We start from the raw sequence: 22,060 nt of genomic DNA on the forward strand, positions 1-22,060 counted from the left end.
ATTCAAACTTGGCTCCATCCATAACATTTTTAACCTAACTTACACAAGACTGCTGACAAAAGAGCACACCATGTCTTGTTCATGAACGGTGGTGTGCACACACTATCACAGGGTAGGGGCTAGGGGCAGTACTTTTTAAAAGGGGCTTACACATAGTGTTTATTTATGCACCCACTGCCTCAGTATATGTCTCTTGCCATAGCCACAATGGCCATGCCCAGTAACTGGCTGTGGGGTTAGGCACAGGTTAGGCAGGTTTGGAAAGTGTGCTGTTGTTACATGAATGTAGTCATGACAGCCAAATGACAAATAAGTAGATGGTGGTTAAATATGTCCATGCGATTGGGATGTCAACGCTTCTATTGGCAAGGCTTTGATTTCTAATGTGTGCTCCTAAGGAACCTACTTGGGCCAGTGTGAAATACTTTGGTGGAGCTGGTGGAGCATGGTGAAGCTTTTCCTAAACTACTAGGTGTATCATTTTACCAAATTATAGAAATACCAGCTTCAAATCCGGGTGGGAGGTTTACAATGCTGACTTGGCCAAGTTACCATCTTGTAGTGAGCGGTCTCCAAACCTGTGTCTGAAGAACATGCAGTCAACACAACAACTCAATACAGTTTACTTAGCACTGAAAAAGGGAATATTGATGGTGTGCTAGGTAGGCCTAGTTATTTGGGTTTAAAGCCTCTGACTTGTTCAATTTTAACCTGTAGACTATATGAAAGGAACTTGCTACTTAATGCACAAAATACCCACATAAAGACCCCTTTTCACACATTTTCATGGTGCTTGGAATGAGTCCACATTACCATTCCTGCTAAATCTGTAATTATGATGATGTTAAATCCCTTGGAATGTGTCACAACATCAATCAAACACTTTGTATTTGGCAGGAAATATAGAGATGTCCATATGTATATAGTTTGGGGATGCATGCTGCCTGGGGACCAAAATCCACATATTTGGCTTTTTTTTTTTACCAATGTCAAGGGCCGCTAATGAAATGAATGACATCTGCTTGTTCACTTTCATCGTTTGGAAATTAATTATTTTTTCAAAAATACATTCACATTTCCAGCATAGATTGCTTCATATTTATATCAAAGTAATTAGCCAGGACAGGATTTTGTTGAAAGTAAATACAGTTCCACAGGGCAATCAGTGTGAAATCTCATTTTGTGAATGACGATAAGATATAGGCTGCTGTTTTGAAAAAACTTGATGTTATTAAATGACATATTTCTGATGGATATTATACTGTAAGATATATGAATACAATGAATCAGAATGGACCAAATGTATTCTTCTCTATTAAACAAAAACACACAAACACTTACCATGTCCATTATGTTTGGCTGCAATGTTTAATTCTGTCTTTTCAACTTCAAAAGTGAGCTTTGATAATTATACAACAGGCCATGATTAAATAGACAGACACCTACCATACCATCTACCAGAAATGTGTGTGAGTGTGTGTGCTTTTATGCATTAGCATGACATTTGTCACCCATATTTTTTACCATTATTTTATTTTTTGACTTAACACATTAAGCATAAAACCAAAGATGTAATAAATACATTTGACCATCCCGAGCATTGAATGAAATATGCGCCGCTGACACAGAAACTACCAGCACATGCATATTTAAAACAGCTGGACAATGTGAAATATGTGAGTTACTTTTTAAAATCATGATAACATTTGATTTCACATTCCAATCTTTGAGTATTAAACCCATCCTTTTTTATTTGAATGATTATTGATTTTAACTCCTGTAAGTGCAGACAGGCCACTGCTCAGTTGAAAAGTGCAGTACTTTAACCATTCGTCAATAAATATTAATTAATAACATCATAAATCAAATATTTCTATCAGATAACAGACAGATCTCATCACCCTCATAAGACTTGTCACAATTCCATGTCATAATCACACAGTTGCCCTTTCCTGAGGCACATTTTGTGTCTGAGCACACTTGTCCAGCTGTGCCTGCAGTTGACTTGCTTCAGGCCGCTCTTCTGGCTTCTCATGCAGCATTTTCTTGATGATTGGGTTCTGCAAAAAACAACACCTTTAACTGAGATCTGTGTACAAACACTATTGTGTTGTCATGCTTCAACATTTCTGACATTTAGACTTTGAAAAGAAAAACTCAGACTGACATCTTCTAAAATACTTTAAATTATTTTGCTTGTTATTACTCAAGTATAAACAGCAGCAGTTCTGTTTAACTCCCCCTCCTATAGAGATGGACAGCTGTTGTAACAGTGCAAACCTGTGTAAAAAAGTATTGCCTCATGTGGGAAGTAGTTTACTGCTGATAATAAGAACATTTTGATCTACCTCTTCTTGGAAAGTCTGTGAAAAGCCGGTCGGGAGTCTCTGTTTTCTTGCGCCTTTTAAAACCTGGTATTCATGCAGTGATGAAAGGACATGTTAGTTAGTGTGAATTAAACCAATAATTCAATAACAATTGAGTTGAATGTTGCTTATAAATACAAGAAGAGAAGAGCCTACAAAATAAGGTAACATTGTTGCAGCAAGTCTTCGTCTGTATACTTTACATTTGCTCTTTCATGGCCAGAAGAGACTTTCCACAGGAGTTCCAAGTATATCAACCCGAGAGCAAATATGTCCACCATTCGATCATAGTTTTTCCCGCTCTTTTGTGAAAAAAATAAAAACACAGAATTGCCTGATGTTATACTGATATTAATCATAGGGAAGGGTTAGTCATGCTACTGTCAGGCTTACCTTTGTTTAGTAAACATTTTTTTTCATTGTACAGCTCTCACTGCCAACAGTAGGAAAAAGGTTTTGCTGAGCTGAATAAACCCTAAAGCATAGAGTGGTGCAGTGATGTTGTATTTTTGTAGGCCCATCCAAATGTGAGCATTTCAATGGGCTCCCCCAACCAAAGCAATGAGATTTTTGCTAAGTGTTACCTCTTCTTAGTTGAAGCAGGACTCATGACTGCATAAAGTCTAGTAGTGTATGTTGTCATTTATTAGCAACCACAAACATTTCTATGATCAGAGAAGCTTTGAACATTCACCAGTGGGGTTATTACTGATGTATTTTCTGTCGTAGAACAGAACATAAAAATCTTTTTTGCTTGTGTTAACCAGATAGCTAATTTCAGGCATCTTTGAGAAAGCGTAAACTTTGAGGAAAGGGGGGTTACCGGAAATGGTGAAATGCTAAGTCAGTCACAGGTTTTAGGAGTCTTTCCTGCACCGCTCTATAGTGCTAGGCATATATAGTAATACTTACTAAAGGTATAGTAGAAAATAATTTGTCCACCTTGTTAAAACAAGATGAAAGACAATACAGAAGAATTAAGAGTTTTTGGCAGAATAGAGCCTCTCACTTGTTCAGGGGCCATGTAAGTTCTGGTTCCTCTGTTCTCTGTTCTGTCCATCAAAGCGTCATCATCTTTGGTGACCAGACCAAAGTCACCAATCTTCACTTCTTTATCATCCAGTCCAAACAAGATGTTCGCAGGCTTCACAGAAAAATACATTGAAAGAATAAGCATTTAGCTCATCAAACATCAGGAAGAAAATTAGAAGCTTGAAAAAGAGTACTTAAGGGTTGAACCAGCATAATCTATAACCACATGTGGGTCACATTTAGAAGAGAAGTGTTCAATTTGATTAGATATCACATTCTTTAAAATTCTGGTTGCATGTTTCCGTTTGATGGCTTAGAGTAAACGATTTTAATAATTTAATTCTCATTCTTAATGTAAATGACTATTTACAGGTAATATTAGGTTTCAGGGTTTCAAAACCTGAAGTTTCTAGTAAAAATAATGTCTTGTGCTTCGAGAATTTTGGGGCAGGATTTAGCCTGGTACTTTCAAAAATAATACTCAGGAAATTGGTTAATGTTTTTGTGAGGCAACCGTCTATTAGCTTTATGACTGGATTGCACAAGGATCCCTGGTTTCTGAGACAGGTCTGATTGTATAGCAGTTTATGAAAAATGTGTCTGCATCGCATTTATGTATTACCTCAGTAGATATATTCCTGATGACTTTATGGTTTAGGTTGCTAGTTGTAACTCTTCTTCAATACAACATATGCTTTAAGGCCTTGCTTATTCTAATGTTATGGTCACCTACAGTAATAATGGCTTGTTATTCAACCAATTATTTTGGTACACTGCAGGCTGGTCTCACCTTTAGGTCTCTGTGGATGTGCCCCTTGCAGTGAATATATTCGACTCCATTGACTATTTGCTGAGCAATGGCTAGACTTTCTTGTCTTCTCTTTGTGTCTTGCTGGGACTGACTGTTCTTCTCATCAATCCATTCCTTAAGTGTTTTGGTTTGGCATAACTCCATCTGAATATAGAGGAATTCTACAGATGGATCATCTGTAGACCTAGAAAGACAGAAGAAAAAATGTATAAGAATACTCTAAATGTTAAGACTTGAAGGCTATATAGGCCAATACAAAATTCAGAATATTGAAAATAGCAATAAAATAGTATTTGAAATGAAAAGATATAGTAATGAGAATTATAAGGTATCTGTGTGTGTGTTGTAAGCCGAGCTTCTATGTTCTTTGGTTTATTGCTGGGTTAGCTGTGAGTGCCTGTTAGTACCTGTGTATGGTTCTGTAATCTATGGACATACAGTACGTTACCTATGATAAAGGCCTCCCAACCATAAAGTGTATATTGTCCCAACAGTGAAGCGTTACACCCGTCATCCAGTTTCCCTCAGAGTAATTCAGTTAGCTCTATCAGATGTTTTGCCGTAGTTTGCACTGCTAATGCTGTTAGCACCCTTAGCAGCTAGCCATTAGCTCAACCATCCCCATGAATGCTATATATATATATCGCCTGTTTAAGGTTAGGAGGTTGACATTACTGGCTAGAGCTGAAACTGCCAGCTGAGCTTCCCGCTGAATTGTCGCCTTGGTAGTTTGTATCCTGACTCCAACAATTGAAGTATCTGACGATGTTACAGTGGAGAAGGTCTGACAATGTCCCCACCTCTCGAAAAGCCTTCCTGACCCAAAAGAGAACATTGGAATCAATAATCAAAGCATTTGCACACATGCTACATAATGCATAGTTGAAACTTATTGCACACTTACTTGTCACTGCGTACAATCTTTACAGCATAATACTTCTCCTCTAGTTTACGTCTTGCTTTGTAAACCGCACCAAAGGCTCCTCTGCCAAGATACTCAATGGGATCAAAGTCTGAAGTAAACCTGTCGAGATCACCACTATTATTTAGGAAAAGGTTTTTTTTAATGGTACAGCAATAATTGGTAGAGAAATGTATTTGTACAGTATATATATACCTTGACTGCATCTCATTTTCAATATTAGTCATGTTCTTGTCTTTGACAGCCTGCTTAGAGGATAAAATAATAACATAGATTCAACATTTTGAACTGTGCTCTGATTATTACCAAGTATTGTGTATAACAATAATATTATGTTGCCCTCTCCACAGATAGAGTATTTATAACAATCACAGTTTTTAGATTGTGATATAAAGATCAGACCTGATCCTTGGAAGAGTTTGATGAATCGGTGAATATTCCAAAGCCACTTGTACCCGTGGAAATGCTTTGTGCTGATTCAAGAGATTCCCTAGAGGAACAAAATGAGAGGCATTGGTACAGCTTTTCTTTTTTTTTTTTTTAACTAATAAGCTATACAATCTGTTTCAATACTAGGATAAATAAGTGCCTTACAATGAAATTGAATACCTGGATGGTGTACCATTTTCAGACCCCAAGGGCATCTACACAAGAAAAGCAGTTCATTGTTAGAAATGTAGCATGTTCTATAAAATTATGCACTTGAAATTATTTGATGTGATTTCTCCCAATGGTCTGATTTCTTTTGACAATTCTGAGAAAACAGACCTGAGCTTTGGAAGGGTTTGATGTATCTGTGAATATTATTGAGCAGCTTGTACTCAGTGACGTGCTTTGTGACGATGCCTCATGGGACTCCCTAGGGGAATAAAAGGAGAGACATGAGTACAGCTTTCTCTGTGTAATATCATGTTCCGCTCTAATCACAATAACGCCAAATTTATTTTCAACATGTATCCTCCATTATTTCCTTATTTATTTCCATTTCACCAGGCCTGAGAAATTCTTAGTCACTTAGAACGATACATCAGAGGATGAACTGCTGTTACTTTCTAGTTGTGTTTCGCCACAAAAAAGTTAAACTATCCCAAACATTTTAATAATAATCGTTTTCAGACATTGCAAGACAAAAGCCCCACTTTGTCACTCCCCGCTGTGAAGTAAAAGTGCCTTACAGTGGAGTTGATGATGGTGATGGTGATGGTGATGGCAGTGCACCATCCTCCGACAGTGTTGATCTGACAGACACCTGAAATGCAAAGAAAAGGTGTAAGTATGTTAGACATCAACTTGGGGCAAAAAGGCCATTGACTGGAATAAAAATAATGGAATTAATTTCATCCAGCAGAATAAAATAAATATCTTGCTTGACTGTTTTATGCAAAGGATTTTTCAAAATATAAGCTGTAGAGCGGCTGACTCAAGCACCAGGAAATACATAACGTCTTCTTTTTTCCTAAACGACCCTGCCAGTTTAGTAGGTGCATCTTACTAGAACTGTGTTATTACTGTGACTGCATTTGTTTTATCTGGGTGAACCTAATACACTTGCAATTAAATGTATATTTGATGGTACAAAAATATAAAATACCTTGCTGTCCCAATCTGTCTGTTCTTGAAGAGCAGACCAGGCAAGTCGAGCTGCATTTTGTTTGGCTTCTTTTACAGTCCTACCCTCAGCCACAGGGTACTCCTTGTTGTCAATTATTAATTTGTAGAAAAATCTGTGTTTTAAAAAAAAAAGATGGAAATAGTTTAGATAATAAATGCAAAAATGTAAATGGTGTTTAAGACCTAACGTCAATTAAGAGTTACCATAGAATATTTGTAATGTCAACTCAGGTTACAGATATTCAGTTTCATACTCACTGAGGCATATGAGCTGGACCCTCTCTATTCACTTCAGTGAATGTATTGCAGTGGGTTTTTTTCTGACAGTAGTGGTTAACTAATCCAATGAAATTATTCTGTTCAGAGCTGTTGTCCTGAGAGTTGACACTCAGGCTTCTTGTCTGATTACTGTATTAAACAAGAGACATTTAACACAGATTAAGACATTAAAATAAAACATTGCCCTGGCTTTGTGATTTACTTACCAGATATCAGAATCATTTTGATTGAGTTCCTTCTCTTGTTGAGCTGATGTAGGGTTGTAATTCTCAACTGCAGTCTTGAAAATAAAAATGAAGTACAACTTAAAGATACAGTAGTTCACACACAGGACTGTGCCCTGCTATGTCCCAACCTGCAGGACATGTTAAGGCCTATGATTGGTTGTTTACTTTGAATATTAGGGGCTTGTTAAGAAAAGAGGACAAAACAAATCTTACTGTTGCAAATGAAGGCTGACGTTCTGCCTCCTCCAAGTCTCTCAGGGCATTTTTAGCAGCATTATTCTTGGCTTCCTTTTTCGTATTCCCCACACCCTCAGGATAGACCTTACCATTCAGGACTACGCTCTGGGTGAATCTGTAGAGCGATTGTCATAATTCTGTTACACAGGCAAACTTGAAATAATGTTAGTGGGGTTTGGGCGCATTAAGTGGCATATGCACACTATCATATTAAGCCTCTACTCCCCCAGGTATTCAGGTGCTATAGCAAACTCATACTTATTTTTAAGGATCCTATTTTGTGCAACTTTTTACCACTCCTCTATTGCATTTACCTCACCATAATGTACTTTTTTACTTTCAAAAATATAAATGTAATACAGAATACAGGACTTAGCAGGTCTGGATCAGAATAAATAGGACATATAGACCAATGTGAGCTAACCCAGTTTGATCAGACAACCTTTATTCTGTTATTTAGCCAAACATATCAACATCATGAAACACATAGGAAAAAATCATGAGTGAAAGTGTTTGCCCAACCCATTTGACTTCCATTAAAATCTATTGTGTCACTTCCGGAAAATAATGTCAACTGAATTAGCATCGACCTAATTAACAGAGAGAACACGTACGTCAGGGAAACAATAAGTAAGTTACCATAACAATAATTAAAGTAATTACAATAACTACAGTTGTTCCTATTCATTAAGGACCATTGTGAATAATGTATGGGCTTATCATTTTTGTAGAATCACATGGTGCCATCATGGAAAAAACCCAAAACATGTACGCCTTAAGGAGCTCTTTAAAGAAAAAAACAATGTGCATTATTTTGCGATTATTTGATAATAAGGAAGTTCATTTCTGATTCCCATGAGTAGCTCAATGACGTTGACATAAAACCACTCCCAATGCGGTATAATAATGTAGCTATACCGATTTGCATAACCCACATGTAACAAATGTTATTTTACTTACGTTTTACAGTGGTCTGGGCCTTGAGGTGCATACTCCTTATAGTTCAGTGGAATTTTTTTTTTATGTGCATACTCGTTGAGTCTCGGAACATAATTCCCACTTTCCATCTTGAATTACGTAACCGTCGAAATTTGATGTAACATTAAATATAACTGTGAGAACAAAGTAAAATCTCACAATAGTTGTCCATTTCCCATTCCAGCCTTGTCCCTACTGCAGTCCTGCGTATATCTGTGCTCTCTTCCGACTCAGCTGACTTTTAATACAAGTAAGTTTCGATTTCCTCGTTTTCAACGTCATTCACGTAACGTTACGTAGCTCGTGTTTGAACAATGAATTGATTTTGCACAGATCTATTACTTGTTATGACAAACAAAAATGGGAACATTTTTTCATTTTAAAAATAAAGTAAAGTCCATGATTCGGGTACACCTACCCTTTGAATGATATCGTTTTAGGCAATGTTTAGATGTCTTTATTTTATATAATTTACTTTCATTTATTTAAACTTGACAATATATTACACAATGGAATATTATATTATTCCAGTGTTTATTATATACTTATAATATGTCCATAAACTTGCTGTTGTCTGTCTAAACCAAAAGTCTATATTTGCACACTACTGCTTGCAAACATGCAGAAATGTGACGTCTGGCAAAAGTAGTTTGGTTATAGTTTTTGCAGAATTGAGTTCATATGTCCACTGTCTCAGGGTGGGGGGAACACTTTTCAAAAGGGACACCCTTTACAAGTTATAGTTTTTATTTTTTATTTTAGGTCACAAAAATAAACACTCTAACTTTATAGCGTGTATGAGTAAATAGGTATACACTGTTGCCATAGTCAGACACAAGTTAGCATGCATACCCAGTGCCTGGCTGTTGCTACCTGGGTGTGGTTCCCGGGCATAGGTTTCCAGTAAATGTTTTGTAACACTTGTCATGTGTCATGTCAGCCAAATGACTAACGAATTTGATATTAATGCTATCAAGTTAGCTAGACAGCCACAATCCGTCACTGGTCCCACAGGGTAAATTGGGCTCAGTGGTTGTTTTGTCCCATTCCTGAATACACTTATATATAAATAAATAAGTATGATTAAAATGAGTGCATTATATTATTATAGATTCAAGATTCAAAGATTTTTTGTCATGTCATATACTGTACACAACTACGGTGCAGTTATGCAATGAATGTAGGTCACAGGTTCCTCAACAGTGCAATTACAAGACATACATTTAAAACATTTTTAAAAAAGTCAAATAAGTTTGTTGCTGGGGTGATGGGGGTCTTTGATGATCCTGTGGGGCTTCCTCCATGGATGGCAGCTCTGTCCTGGTGATGTTCTGTGCGGTTTTCATCACCCTCTGTAGAGTCTTACGGTTGAGGGCGGTGCAAATGCCAGTAGCTCTGTTCTGATTAACAGGTTGCGACAGGATTCTGATGAGTCAAACTCACAAACCTACCTGCAAGTGGCACTCCTGATGGGAGCGTCTGGCAATGCTGAGTTTATCAATGTTTCCATCTTATTGTGATTACTAAAAACTAAGGCATTCAAGTCACAATCACAGACACAATTCATATTAAAGTCATAGCAATAGCCATGTAGCTAAAGCCACAGAGGGTGCAACCAATACTGCTGTGGTTGGAGAAAGTACGAACACTGCTTGTCTGTCACACTGGTACTTGAAGTAGCCACAGCACAACTTTTGCCAATAATAGGGGCAGTAATGAAAACACTGAGACTTAGAAGTGTCTCCTTAAGACATATCATGGGTAAATAGAGCTTTCTGCATGATTACACCAGTGGTTGACCAGTTATACCTCCTATTATCTTTACCTTTAAAGGTTTTTCCGACCTGAAAAAAAGAAAAATACTCACATATTTATTGTAATTCCTTTATGTCGGAAATGCTGTATCTGCGTATCTAAACCTGGTTATGTTTAAGTCTTGGCATTTCAATTCGGAATCATTGAGTGTTTGAATTTTTCTAGAGGAGCAAGGAGCAGAGGAATCCACGTCATGCAGTAAACATTTTGAAAAACTTTATACATGAGTGATGACCATCACACCCTTGCAACACTTTATTAGTCATGAAAAGCAAAGGGTATAATTTGACAACTTTAAACCCAGACATCCAGTGTGGAATACATTGTTTCAATGAGTCGATTTCCACCCTCTACAAACGTCTCAGGCAAGAAGCCCTTTCCAGGGTTCAGAATCCTAATACATTTGGTAGAAAGGCACAAGCAGATGTGATATTTTTATTACTGGCCCTTGAAATAAGAAAAAGTGAATAATTGGTGTTTTTGGGGCCACAGGCAGTCCCCCTAAGTTTATACATATGGACTTTTTCATATTTCCCCATAGCATTACAGTAATTGATTGATGTTATACCAAATTCCAGGGGCTCTAACATAAACATAATCTGACTTGCAACTTGACATGCCAGAGTTGTAATTTGTTGCCTTTTTGAGCAGCCAAAATGGTGATGTGGAGTCATTCCTGCAACCCTGAAAATGTTTGTGACGAGGGGGTCTATAAGTGGGCATTCTGTTTGTAAAGTTACAAGTTCCTTACATGTTGTTGTCACGTTTATTTTTAACAAGATGAGGCATCTATAAACCGAGAACCCATGCCTAGACCTGCATTTTCAAGTGAGGGTGATAATACAGTAATCCAACCTACATGTAAAGAAATACACTCAATCCCAATACACATATTTGCAAAAAGGAAGCACTTAAATGTCACTTCAATCGAGCATGTTTACTTACAGTAGCACTGAAAAAAGGACACTGGTACCTCAATGGTATGCTAGGGAGTTTGTTGTACAGAATAAGCCTCTGTCTGATTCAATTTGAACACGAAGACTACATGGAAGGAACTTGTTACTTGATGCACAAAATACCCACATGATGACTCCTTTTCAAACATGTTTTCATGGTCCTAGGAATGACTTCACATTATCATTCCTGCTACATCTCAAACTATGATGATGTTAGAGCCCCTGAAATGTGTCACAACATCAATCAAACACTTTGTTTTCAGCAAGAAATATAGCGATGTCCATATGTATATACTTTGGGGGTGCATACTGCGTAGGGACCCAAATCCACATATTTGGCATTTTTTCCAATTTCAAGCGCCGGTAATGAAATTTATGACATATGCTTGTTCATTTTCATCATTTGGTCCCTCATTGGTGTAGTTTTTTTATAACTCAACCACATGTAAGACGTTACGAGTTATGTCAAGGTTTATATGGCTATATTGAAGACCAAAAATGTCCACCTGTCTAAGATGTGTTTTTGGGTAGGAATATGACTGAAGACCCAGGGGCAAAAAAAAAAAAGGCCTCAGTGTATGTATATGAGGACTGATCCACTTCATGGTTGCCATGTATTGCTGGACCAGGGAGACAACCCTAGTGGCCATTTGTAGACATGGTTGTCTCTACTATTACATTTTACTACATTACTGTTGACGGAAATGCGGATTTGTGTATTTGTGTTTTACACCCAATTTCAATGTACAGAACAGGTGCACAAGGGCAGCCCAAAAAAGACATCTCTGTGTCTGAACATTTCCGTCTGCTTTTAACAGAAATCTGGGGCAAACATATTTAATGTTTATCAAATGGAATTTACAAACCTTTATCTGATTTGTCATGAAGCATAATGCATTCACCGGAGAAAAAATATTAAGATTATTTTAACAGAATTCCATGAAAAATCTCTGGTCAATTTTTCTAAATTAACCAGATGCCTTTAAATCCTAAGAAAAGCTTTTGTTTACTTAAAAGTTCAAATTCATGGAAGCAAACATGTCTTACTTGGTAAGTGTATTGCAGCACTGACGCCGTGGCTACATTGGACGTGCAACTGAAGCGCAGCGCACGTTGAGCGCATGTTGCAACTATCGATTCCATTGTAATCAATGAAAGTGGCTACACCAGACGTGAGACCAGCGCGCAAGTGCTCCGCAAGTGCTCCGCAAGTGCTCCGCAAGTGCTCCGCAAGTGCTCCGCAAGTGCTCCGCAAGTGCTCCGCAAGTGCTCCGCAAGTGCTCCGCAAGTGCTCCGCAAGTGCTCCGCAAGTGCTCCGCAAGTGCTCCGCAAGTGCTCCGCAAGTGCTCCGCAAGTGCTCCGCAAGTGCTCCGCAAGTGCTCCGCAAGCGGCGCGCAGATTTGCTAAAATAGACCAGTCTTCTATTTATATATTTTTTGCGCGGGGTGTGCGCGACCCTTTTTACAGAGAAATGGGTCAAAACATATGTTTGTATGTTTTTTTTTTTATTCAACTACCAGTAAAGAGGAAATGAATAAATGTTTCCTTTCACCGGAGACTCTGATAAACAAGTTGCCATGGAGATATCTGCTGTCGTCAAAATTCATTAGCCAAATTATTCAGCCTACAGATAAGATAACGACAGACGATCGATGGATGAAACACAAACTCGGTATTGCAGTTTCACTGTTGTCGTGCTGGATAACAAAATCTTTAGACAACGAAAGTCTTGTTTTGCCTGTATGTGCGCTGCCGGTGTAGCCAGTAAAAGGATACATTTCGCAGAACGTGCGCTCAACGTGCGCTGCGCTTCAGTTGCGCGTCCAGTGTAGCCACGGCGTGAGAAACTTAATACTTGAGTTTAACAAAGGGCAACTGCCTGGTAGCTATCTCTAAAATCCCCTCGCAGTCAACCCAAATGTATTTCAGATACATCCTCTTATATCCATGAGGCATGACTCATCAGTTCAACTGATGCTGGAGAAAAACTGCAACACAATTTATAACAATCATTTTAGGGGGAAACTCTCAGCATTATGGAATATGACGCTGAATAGTCATGCATGTGATTACTGATGCTTTTGGCCTGTCGTTTGACTATTTCTTTGTAATAATCAATAAGTCTTACTGTCGAGGCACATCTCTTTAAGATGTGTAAATCTACGAGTGCACTCTTCAAAGTCTGTCTTGAGTTGACTTGCTTCAGGTCGGTCTTGGGGCTTCTCACAGAGCATTGAATTGATGATTTTGTTCTGTAACACAAAAAGAGTGTGATCACCATGATTTAAATGGATGCTGCCAGTCTCCAAGAAGCTCCACATAACTGTAATTCCCTCAAGCTGACTAACAAAGTAAAGACATCTGTTTTACTTGCTATTAAACATTTTACTACATTATACATACAACATACAACAGTCCTTGTTTGGCTACTTGTTCCAAGAGGCTTCAAAGATGTTTTAACAGTGCAAACCCCTATACACTAACATTGTCAGTGCCCTGTTAGACCTTCACAAATGACTGCCATCCTTTAACAAAACTGGTTTTATGTTTCAAGCAAATCAAAAAATGCTGGTATACCTCCAGTGGAAAATGTTGTTGAAAACCTTGAGGTAATGTCTGGTTTCTGGCATCATCCCAAATCTAAAAGTCATGCAATACAGAAAGAGGAAGAAAAATACCAACATGTTGTCAGTGTGTTAGAAATCAATAAGCTGCCCACAATTTCACAGGAAGCATTCTGAGATGTCACAGCCAGAAAAGCACTGGTGACCAAAATCCATTTGGCTGTTTCAACTTCAGGTTCCTGAACAGAGCCAATGTTATTGTTATTATAACATACAATTATACCTAAACCGTACAAAACAGACATTATTCAACTGTGTAATATTCACATCACTTTAAATGTATTTTAATTTGTACATACTGTATTTATTGTTGGTATAAATTGTAGTACTATTTTCACATTTAAAATTTTACTCCTCTATGTTGATAAATGTATATTATATTAGTTTTATTTTATTGTGAAGTGGAGCAAGTCTAATCCTAACCGTATAAATGTCTGTTGAAATATGACATTGATTGCATGACATCGATTAATTACCTGGTAGCTATCTTTTAGTCAAACTCAAAGCAAACATATTGGTATAATAAACACTTAATATCAACTGGAAATCATTTAGGAATCTCAATAACTCACCGTTTTCCTTTCATCAAGTAAGATCTTCCAAAAGAGTTCAAAAAGGATCAACCCCAAAGCAAATATGTCCACTTTTCGATCATAACTCTTGCTCCTGCTTCTCTGTTATAAATAAGAGCACAATATTATTGTGAGTTAGCTCGACAGCACCATTAATGGTTAAAATCTGCAAGCAAAATTTAATAAGGCAGAAAATCTCACCTGCTCAGGAGCCATGTATCCTGGGGTTCCTTTGTACACCGTTCTCTCCCTCAGGTTCTCAGCATCGTCATCGTTCTCATCTGTGACCAGACCAAAGTCTCCGATCTTCACTTCTTTATCTTTCCCAAACATGATGTTTGCAGGCTATCCGTGGAAAATAAATAAATAAATCTGTAGCTTCAGGATCGACGTGGTGTAATAATAAACAATGTTTTTTTTACACTTCCTCTCACCTTCAGGTCCCTGTGGATGAGCATCTTTGAGTGAATGTACTCGACTCCTCTGACTATTTGCTGAGCGATAGTTAGACCCTCTTCTCTTCTCTTGGAGTCTCGCAGAGATTTCTTCACATTCTGAACATTTTTCTGGTCTATCCACACTCTGAGTGTAGTGTCACACAACTCCATCTGAATATAAAAGTACTTAACTAAGGAATTTTCAGTTGACCTAGAAAAAAAAAAAAAAAACTGTGACATGACATACCTATCTTAAAGAGGCTCTATGATGCTTTTTTGGGTTTCACCTTTCCTGAGTGTGTTATAGAGGTTTTCTGCATGTAAATGGTCTGTAAAGGCTAACATCTCCAAGTGTTTTTGAACATTAAAGCATGGAAACATTCCACAGTAGATGCTCGAATCAAAAATATGAACCTGAAAATAAGCATAATAAGGCCCCTTTAATTATAACTAAAACTATGCTAGTACAGCATATGTTTGCCAATTATTTTTATGAATAAGACGAAATGATCACAAGATGACACCGATGTCATCTAACACCAACTGTGACGATTGACATGTAATATCAAGGTGGAGAATGTGGTTCAAAATGTTTTATTATTTTTTATTTAATCGGATTACTAAAAAGGAAATTCGTCAAAGGAAAAAAAGAACAAGACTATTTAAAAGACAAAACTAGAAGAGGAAACCTTCATTGACCATGATTGATGTAAAAAAAAATGTTGTTGACTAAAACTATCTAGATAAAAATTACTAAAACATTAGTTATAAAAGTAAGACCAAGCCTATATCTAAATCTGCCAAAGTGAACATTTAACTACAGATTTTTAAACTGTGTGTGACTTACTGTGAGGACATGCCACTGTCATCTTTGCTGTCCCATTGGTATCCTGAATCCTCCAACCAACAGGTGTAGTATCGCACAATGTTACTGTGATGGAGGTCTGACAATGCAGTCACCTCTCGTAGAGCTTTTTTGATCCTGATGAGAACAATAACATGGATCAGTTAATGAAATATAATTTTATTATACAAAACAAAGAATATGAAAGGACACCGTGCTCATTTAAAACGGATCAAAAGGAAGAATCTTTCATACTTTACTTACTCCTTGCAGCGGACAATCTTTATAGCATAATCCTTGTTTAGCAGTTTTTGTTGTGCCTTATAAACGTCACCAAAGTTTCCACTGCCGAGGCACACTATGGAGTCAAATTCAGATGTGAATCTGTGGAGAGTATTGTTGAAGGAAAAAAGGTGGCAAAATGAAAATATATATAGATGGATACAGAAGGTAAAGGCCAGAGCAGTGTAAATATTTGACTGTGATATGATTAGGTTGAAACTCAAGTTTTATATTTTTTCCATACCTTGAATTTACTGACTGCTTCGTTGTTTTCTTACTTTGACTACTTCCTGTTTTCTTGCCATTGAAATTGATCACATCCTTAATGAATGATATAAGGACAGTTAAAAAGATAGACATTTTAAACAAAAAACACCAATCAATCCAGCATGATTAATGTTTACTTACATCTTTGCTGTTTCTGAGGGAATTGGGGAAATTTGCTGCAATTCTGTCAAAAACAAACAATCAGAAATACAATCAGGTGAAGTATGATGTGCTGTTGCTTTGGCGTGAACCGGAGAAGATGCTTTACCTTATTTTTGGCTTCACATCTGGACTTTTAATCTTTGTAAAAGGAAAATAGAAACACAGCCAATTATACTTGAGGGTACATACATGTATATGCAAAATCCATTACATAATGTCCTAAAGAAGTCTGCATTTACTACTCAGATTTCAATGCTGTGAACTACACTAAAAGCTGACACACACTTGCTTTTGCTAAATTGTTCGCTCCCACCAAAAACGTGTAACCCTAAAAAGCATCCTCTTAATTGATTAAGTACCTTTCTGCCATTACTCTGATAGCACAAGGCGATTAAATACATGACCAGTTGCATGAAACCTAAAAAGTGAATTAAACCAACCTAATACAACCTGTTTAATAGACTGAGCATTGAAGCAGTCTGAAAGCATTAAGAGGATAGCAAAGGAAATAACAGACCTGGTCCTTAGGAGGATTGGATGAATTTGCTAAAACAGCTGAGTCAGTTGAAGTCTTTGGCACACTTTTAGGCTTGGGATTATGGAACTCCCTTGGAGAATAAAATGAGACATTATAGTAACATACTCTCTACTTTGATCGTTAACATAGGGTGTAATCCTGAGTCGGTGCCTTACGGTGGGTTTGGTGGAGTGGACACCCTGGCAGGCGCCCCGTCATCAGATGCAGCTGAGCACAAAGATACCTAAAAAGCACAAAGGAACACAAAGTAATGAACATACCTTTCCTTCCTCATAATGTTGGCTTGATGCACCACTACAATTCTCCCCTCAAGTCTTGAAAACAACATCATTTTTTATAGGCCTTCCATTAAGCCTGGAAAAACTAGTGAGTATTATTACTTACCTCCGTAGTTTTACTGCCACTTATCTCCTGGTATGCAAGCTTGGCTGCTTCTTCTTTAGCTTCTTTTTTTGTTTTCCCAGTGGCAGTTGGATACTCTTTATCACCAACAATGAAGCAACAGCATCTAATATCAGAAGAAAAACGTTATTGATTGCTTTTTTAAACTGTTACAAAATGACTGGAATGCTGAGAAAGTTAAGAGACTTACGGAGTAGCATTATTTGTTCCAGGTTTGATTGACTCCAATGCCCTTATACTAAGCCGTTGCTTCTGACCATATTCATTTAGCCAACATATATATTTGGGGTGAGTGAAACTTTTTTGAAGAACTGGTGCAGTAGAAGCTTCAGCTACCTTTTCAGTCTGTCAAGATAATAAGAAATATAAATAAAGAAGACATGTGCCGTGATTTGGTCTAATATACTTTGAAATACAAAAACTCACAAATGCAGTATGTCGGTAAAGAGGTTAAATAATCTTACAGGTTTCTCCAACAGCCACTTCAGGGCATTTTTAGCTGCATTCTGTTTGGCTTCCTTCTTGTTATTTCCCACACCATCAGGATACGTCTTACCATTCACGACTGCTCTGACTGTAAACCTGAGAAGAAATGGTAAAATTTTGTTAAACATGCAAGATGATGATATAATGTGATGTGATGGGGGTCGTGTTACAAAGACATGAATCTACACACTTAATTAACATCCCCACAGGAGGAGTTATCAACCTACATTGTTGGACTTCCTCAACTATGCAACTGCCACTGTTGGGGGTAGTTGCTGATGAGATGCCAAGGATTATAGGTTATTTATGTGACACAGAAGATACAGTATGTATGTAATTTACCACTTATTGTGTATATTTTATTTCATATGTATGTTTACAGACAACCTGATATCAATCAATATGTACAATAATATTAACTACATTTACCAAGCCTTTACCAGCTTTGATAACACTTTAATGCATCAATAATTATAATAAAAACATATCATATATATCATTCTGAAATGAACCGATCTGCATAATGAGTACTTTTACTTTTGGTATGTTAAGTATATTTTGATGCTAATACTTTTGTACTTTTACTTGAGCAACATTTTGAATGCACAACTTTTACTTGTAACAGAGTATTCCTACACTCTGGTACTTCTACTTTTACTCAAGTACACAATCTGAGTACTTATGTCACTGCACACTGAGCCCTTGTCAAAAATTAATCTAATCACTGCCAACTGTGAGCTTGTGCATTTCAACGTTATGTTTAAAACTAAATGCCTAACATTGATGGGGGCCTGTGTAAACATGCAAAATGAAGGACATGCAGATAAAATGACATATAAATAAGGGAGCAATTGCATATATCCTCTGTGCCAACTCTTATTCCCCTAATTGTTCACCCCTACTCTAAACTAGGACCAACGAAACTCCTATACATAAAACTAACGAATATAAACGAACACATAATCATACTAATATAACTTTGTATACCGTTTCTGCTATAACATAGGCGCCCATGCCTAGACCCATTTCCTTATCTTCTACAAACAAACACCATGTGAAAATACTCTCCTCGCACTCAATAGTAGTGTGTCTGAATACAGGGTCAGGTGATTTAAAATCCTGCATGCGTGACTTTAAAAAGACGTGAACCCCACCAGAGCATTATGAATGCAACTCACGTTTTAATGTGATCCGGGCCAACAGATCCAACGTCCTCATATCTCAGCGACAACCGCTCCTTCTGAGCATACTCGTTTAGCTTAGCTACGTCCATAATGCATATATCTACCGTCGGAATGTCATTTCAAAGAGCAACATTCAGGATACTAGCTAAATGTTGCCGTTTTCCTCGCAACTGTACTGGCCCGTGCTCTTCGTAGCTCGATTATGCCTATACGGTCGATGATTCAGCCCTGGGAAAATTAAGTTTCGTTTTCTCCATAAACGTCACACATCGTGGCAGCCTTAAGCAAACATGAACCAATTGAAAGCTATAGGCCTAACCGTGAATACATTTTATATTCAGTCTATGGTTTTAATAACCCTGCAAAGTGTATGGGAACACTTTAAGTACAGTGAACATGATGTGTTTGTTTTTAATAGCAGTTACGTAGGCGACTCTATTCATATTTTTGGGTGGCTTTCTACTATATTATATATAACTGACTGATTGATTTTAAAAATGTTTTTTATGTTGTGTTGTACATTTGTAGCTTCAACAAAAGATGTGCCTCGTGGTAAAACGCTGAAGCGTCCAAAAACTACAGTTCCCAAGGTTTAGCAAAGAGACAACTGCTAAGATTCATGGAAGCTGGAGTTGTTAATGGTACAGATTTTCTTTTAATGCTTGAAGATCTGACCTATATACACTCACAACTAAGGGTCACTTACAAACTAAGACACAATTACAATCATTAAATCTAAAGTAATGTATTATATTATTGTTTTATTAAGTTGTTTGAAGAAAATACAAGATGACAAAGTATACATCTTCAAACATTTAATGAAAACACAGGTAATCAATTGCTCTTGAAACATGTTTTAAACATTTAAAAAGGTAAATAAAAAAGGTATGCTGAATATCCCATGGAGTAAACGTAGATCTAAAAAAAATAAAGTCCACCGTACAAACATAATAAACATTGATGTTCTTCCGGACATGGAAACAGATTCAAATGGGAACAATAAATACATATTTCCGTACTTGTGATCAACTATTTCCTTAACTACTTATCAGAGTAGTTCATTATGTTTTTTAAATGATTTTAATCGTGATCTGCTGCTGTGTCCCCGGGGCAGTTAGAGCACAAGTCGTCTTCATCTGTAATAAAAAAAGTATTTATAAATATAAATATCTGCAAAGGAAATAGTATCCACACATAAAACATCAGAGCTATGTTGTCAACACTCTTACCATTGTAGGTGGTCCCACACCATATGCAGTAAAAATGGATTCCTCTCAAATAGGATGTCAAAATTTGCAGTTTGTCAAAAGACTGTAACAAAGAGGGGCACATATGAAATACATTTATTCTACTCAGGATTATTCACCTTATGCCAGTTCAACAATAGTGTACTATACACTGGCAGAATGTGCAATATGTCCTATGTAAGATTACTGGCAACAACTCTTGAACCATTATTACCAAACATTTATTTGACAACAAAAATGATTTGGGTTAATGTATTAAAATTACACATCACTGTTAACAAGCAAAACTCAATACTGACGGTCAATTCAGCAATCTCCTCTTCATCCTCTTCTTTTTTTCTTCTTCTTCTTCTTCTTTTTCTTCTTCCTCTTTCTCCTCAACATCTTCCTCCTCTTCATTAGTTTCTACTTTAGGCCAGTACCAGTCTTCCCTTGGGACAATGATGCCCTGCAAAGCCGATATAGACAAAAGATTAACAAAGACAAAACAACAAGGGCTGTTACTACATAGATGAACTTGACTAAATGCATGGTAATGTTCTTTAAAAATAGCATCAGAACTGTATTATAGCGATGACCTTATATTGTAACCTTAATTCCTCTAACCTTCTGACTGTCAAGCTGCTCACAGGCTCGCTGACTCTTTCTGAGATCTCCTTCAATCTTCCGCTCCTCTCTCTCTGTCCTTACTCTTGACCTGGTGTAAAAAGCACAACATCACATACACAGATTTTGAAACACTTGAATGATAGGATGGGAGATCATATTCACAGCTATAGTGCATCTCATTCACGGCTTCAAACTTCACCTAAAGTCTTCCAGAGACTTTGTCTCATTGTGTTGTCTGGCTCGTACTTTCTGACGATAATGTTCAAGTTCCTCCACAGCTTTTCTTTTTTTCACCTCTTCCATTCCAATTCCACCTCTGTCTGATTTAGCATACAAAGACAAAAAATCAAACACTGTACGCCAGGAGTTGGATTTCACATACTTTTACCAGATTCAAATAAATAGTTTCATAAAGGTATTGCCTACCGGTTTTGATGTTTAAAGGAATTGGATCAACCCTTCCTGCTCCTAAAGAGGCAACATATAATTAAATGAGTACACAGTACAAATGCAAAACTGAATCAAAATACAATAATCAAATAAACAAGAAACTTGCCTGCCTTCCCAAGGCCTTGACCAGCTTTGTAACCCATTTTCTGCAGAAGTGCAAATCCCTTGTTCTCATTGCAAATGGAGCTTTGTAAAGCTGCCTCTCTGCTTTCCTTCTCTTGTTCTTTATATGTCTTCTGGCGGTTTTTGATGTTTGTTTCCATGCGCTGTGTTTCCTTCTTTATCGATTCTTTTAACCGCCTCACCATGCTGACACCTGGCTTCACATCTGGTCTGAAAGACAGAGGGACATAGAAACAGGTATTAGGATGATACAAGTGTCAGAATGACTTTAAATTCGCACTTCTTTATTTTCATAACTCTCTGCAAATTCCCAATTATTTAAGCCTATTTTTAGGGCTGTTACCACTGGGCAAATAGTAAATGATATAACAGTAATGTTAATAAAGTAGCTTAATTAAAAACCTCCACAAGGATTACATTTTACTGAGAAATGCATCAGACATATAGTCCTCTTCCTCGTCAGACATTATGACCGCGAAAAAAGCAAAAATGTAGTCAATCAGAGCTAAAGCACTTTAAAAAATAATCCGGTTGTGGATTTGTATTTGCTTTACTGGTGTTTGGTTCGTTCAAATATACATTCCGAGTAGCTACCGGTG

The 22,060-nt window shown here is 37.2% G+C and overlaps 2 protein-coding genes across 2 annotated transcripts; both read right to left on the reverse strand.

The window, feature by feature from the left end:
- Positions 1–1,345: 1,345 nt before the first annotated feature.
- Positions 1,346–19,282, reverse strand: LOC134859172 (uncharacterized). Its single transcript, XM_063875514.1, has 33 exons — positions 19,027–19,282; positions 17,827–17,944; positions 17,553–17,707; positions 17,345–17,468; positions 17,116–17,183; positions 16,940–17,030; positions 16,529–16,560; positions 16,402–16,444; positions 16,238–16,314; positions 15,976–16,095; positions 15,715–15,849; positions 14,865–15,078; positions 14,632–14,775; positions 14,431–14,532; positions 13,812–13,874; positions 13,355–13,486; positions 8,446–8,552; positions 7,462–7,600; positions 7,228–7,301; positions 7,001–7,150; positions 6,723–6,855; positions 6,307–6,380; positions 5,900–5,990; positions 5,726–5,775; positions 5,534–5,621; positions 5,327–5,379; positions 5,114–5,233; positions 4,885–5,025; positions 4,189–4,393; positions 3,376–3,510; positions 2,570–2,668; positions 2,349–2,411; positions 1,346–2,060 (listed from the first exon to the last, which is right to left on the reverse strand). Exons 1-33 carry the CDS (start codon positions 19,119–19,121, stop codon positions 1,935–1,937), a joined length of 3,561 nt encoding a protein of 1,186 aa, XP_063731584.1. The 5' UTR covers positions 19,122–19,282; the 3' UTR covers positions 1,346–1,934.
- A 491-nt stretch (positions 19,283–19,773) lies between these two features.
- Positions 19,774–22,055, reverse strand: gpatch11 (G patch domain containing 11). Its single transcript, XM_063874623.1, is given in 9 exon segments — positions 19,774–20,168; positions 20,262–20,343; positions 20,579–20,611; positions 20,614–20,727; positions 20,886–20,976; positions 21,088–21,208; positions 21,315–21,356; positions 21,445–21,671; positions 21,879–22,055. Coding segments are annotated over 9 exon segments (816 nt in total). The 5' UTR covers positions 21,929–22,055; the 3' UTR covers positions 19,774–20,112.
- Positions 22,056–22,060: the final 5 nt, after the last annotated feature.

Source organism: Eleginops maclovinus, chromosome 22 (assembly GCF_036324505.1).
Source record: "Eleginops maclovinus isolate JMC-PN-2008 ecotype Puerto Natales chromosome 22, JC_Emac_rtc_rv5, whole genome shotgun sequence".
Taxonomy (NCBI): domain Eukaryota; kingdom Metazoa; phylum Chordata; class Actinopteri; order Perciformes; family Eleginopidae; genus Eleginops; species Eleginops maclovinus.

What these genes read in the sequence shown, in the direction of transcription:
- LOC134859172 (XM_063875514.1), bottom strand. Translation starts at nt 19,121, where the DNA reads ATGGACGTAGCTAAGCTAAACGAGTATGCTCAGAAGGAGCGGTTGTCG. An exon ending in CCCTCAGAAACAGCAAAGAT is followed by an intron (nt 16,315 to 16,401) that starts GTAAGTAAACAT and finishes TCATTCATTAAG; the next exon opens with GATGTGATCAATTTCAATGG. An exon ending in TCATCCACAGGGACCTGAAG is followed by an intron (nt 14,776 to 14,864) that starts GTGAGAGGAAGT and finishes TTCCACGGATAG; the next exon opens with CCTGCAAACATCATGTTTGG.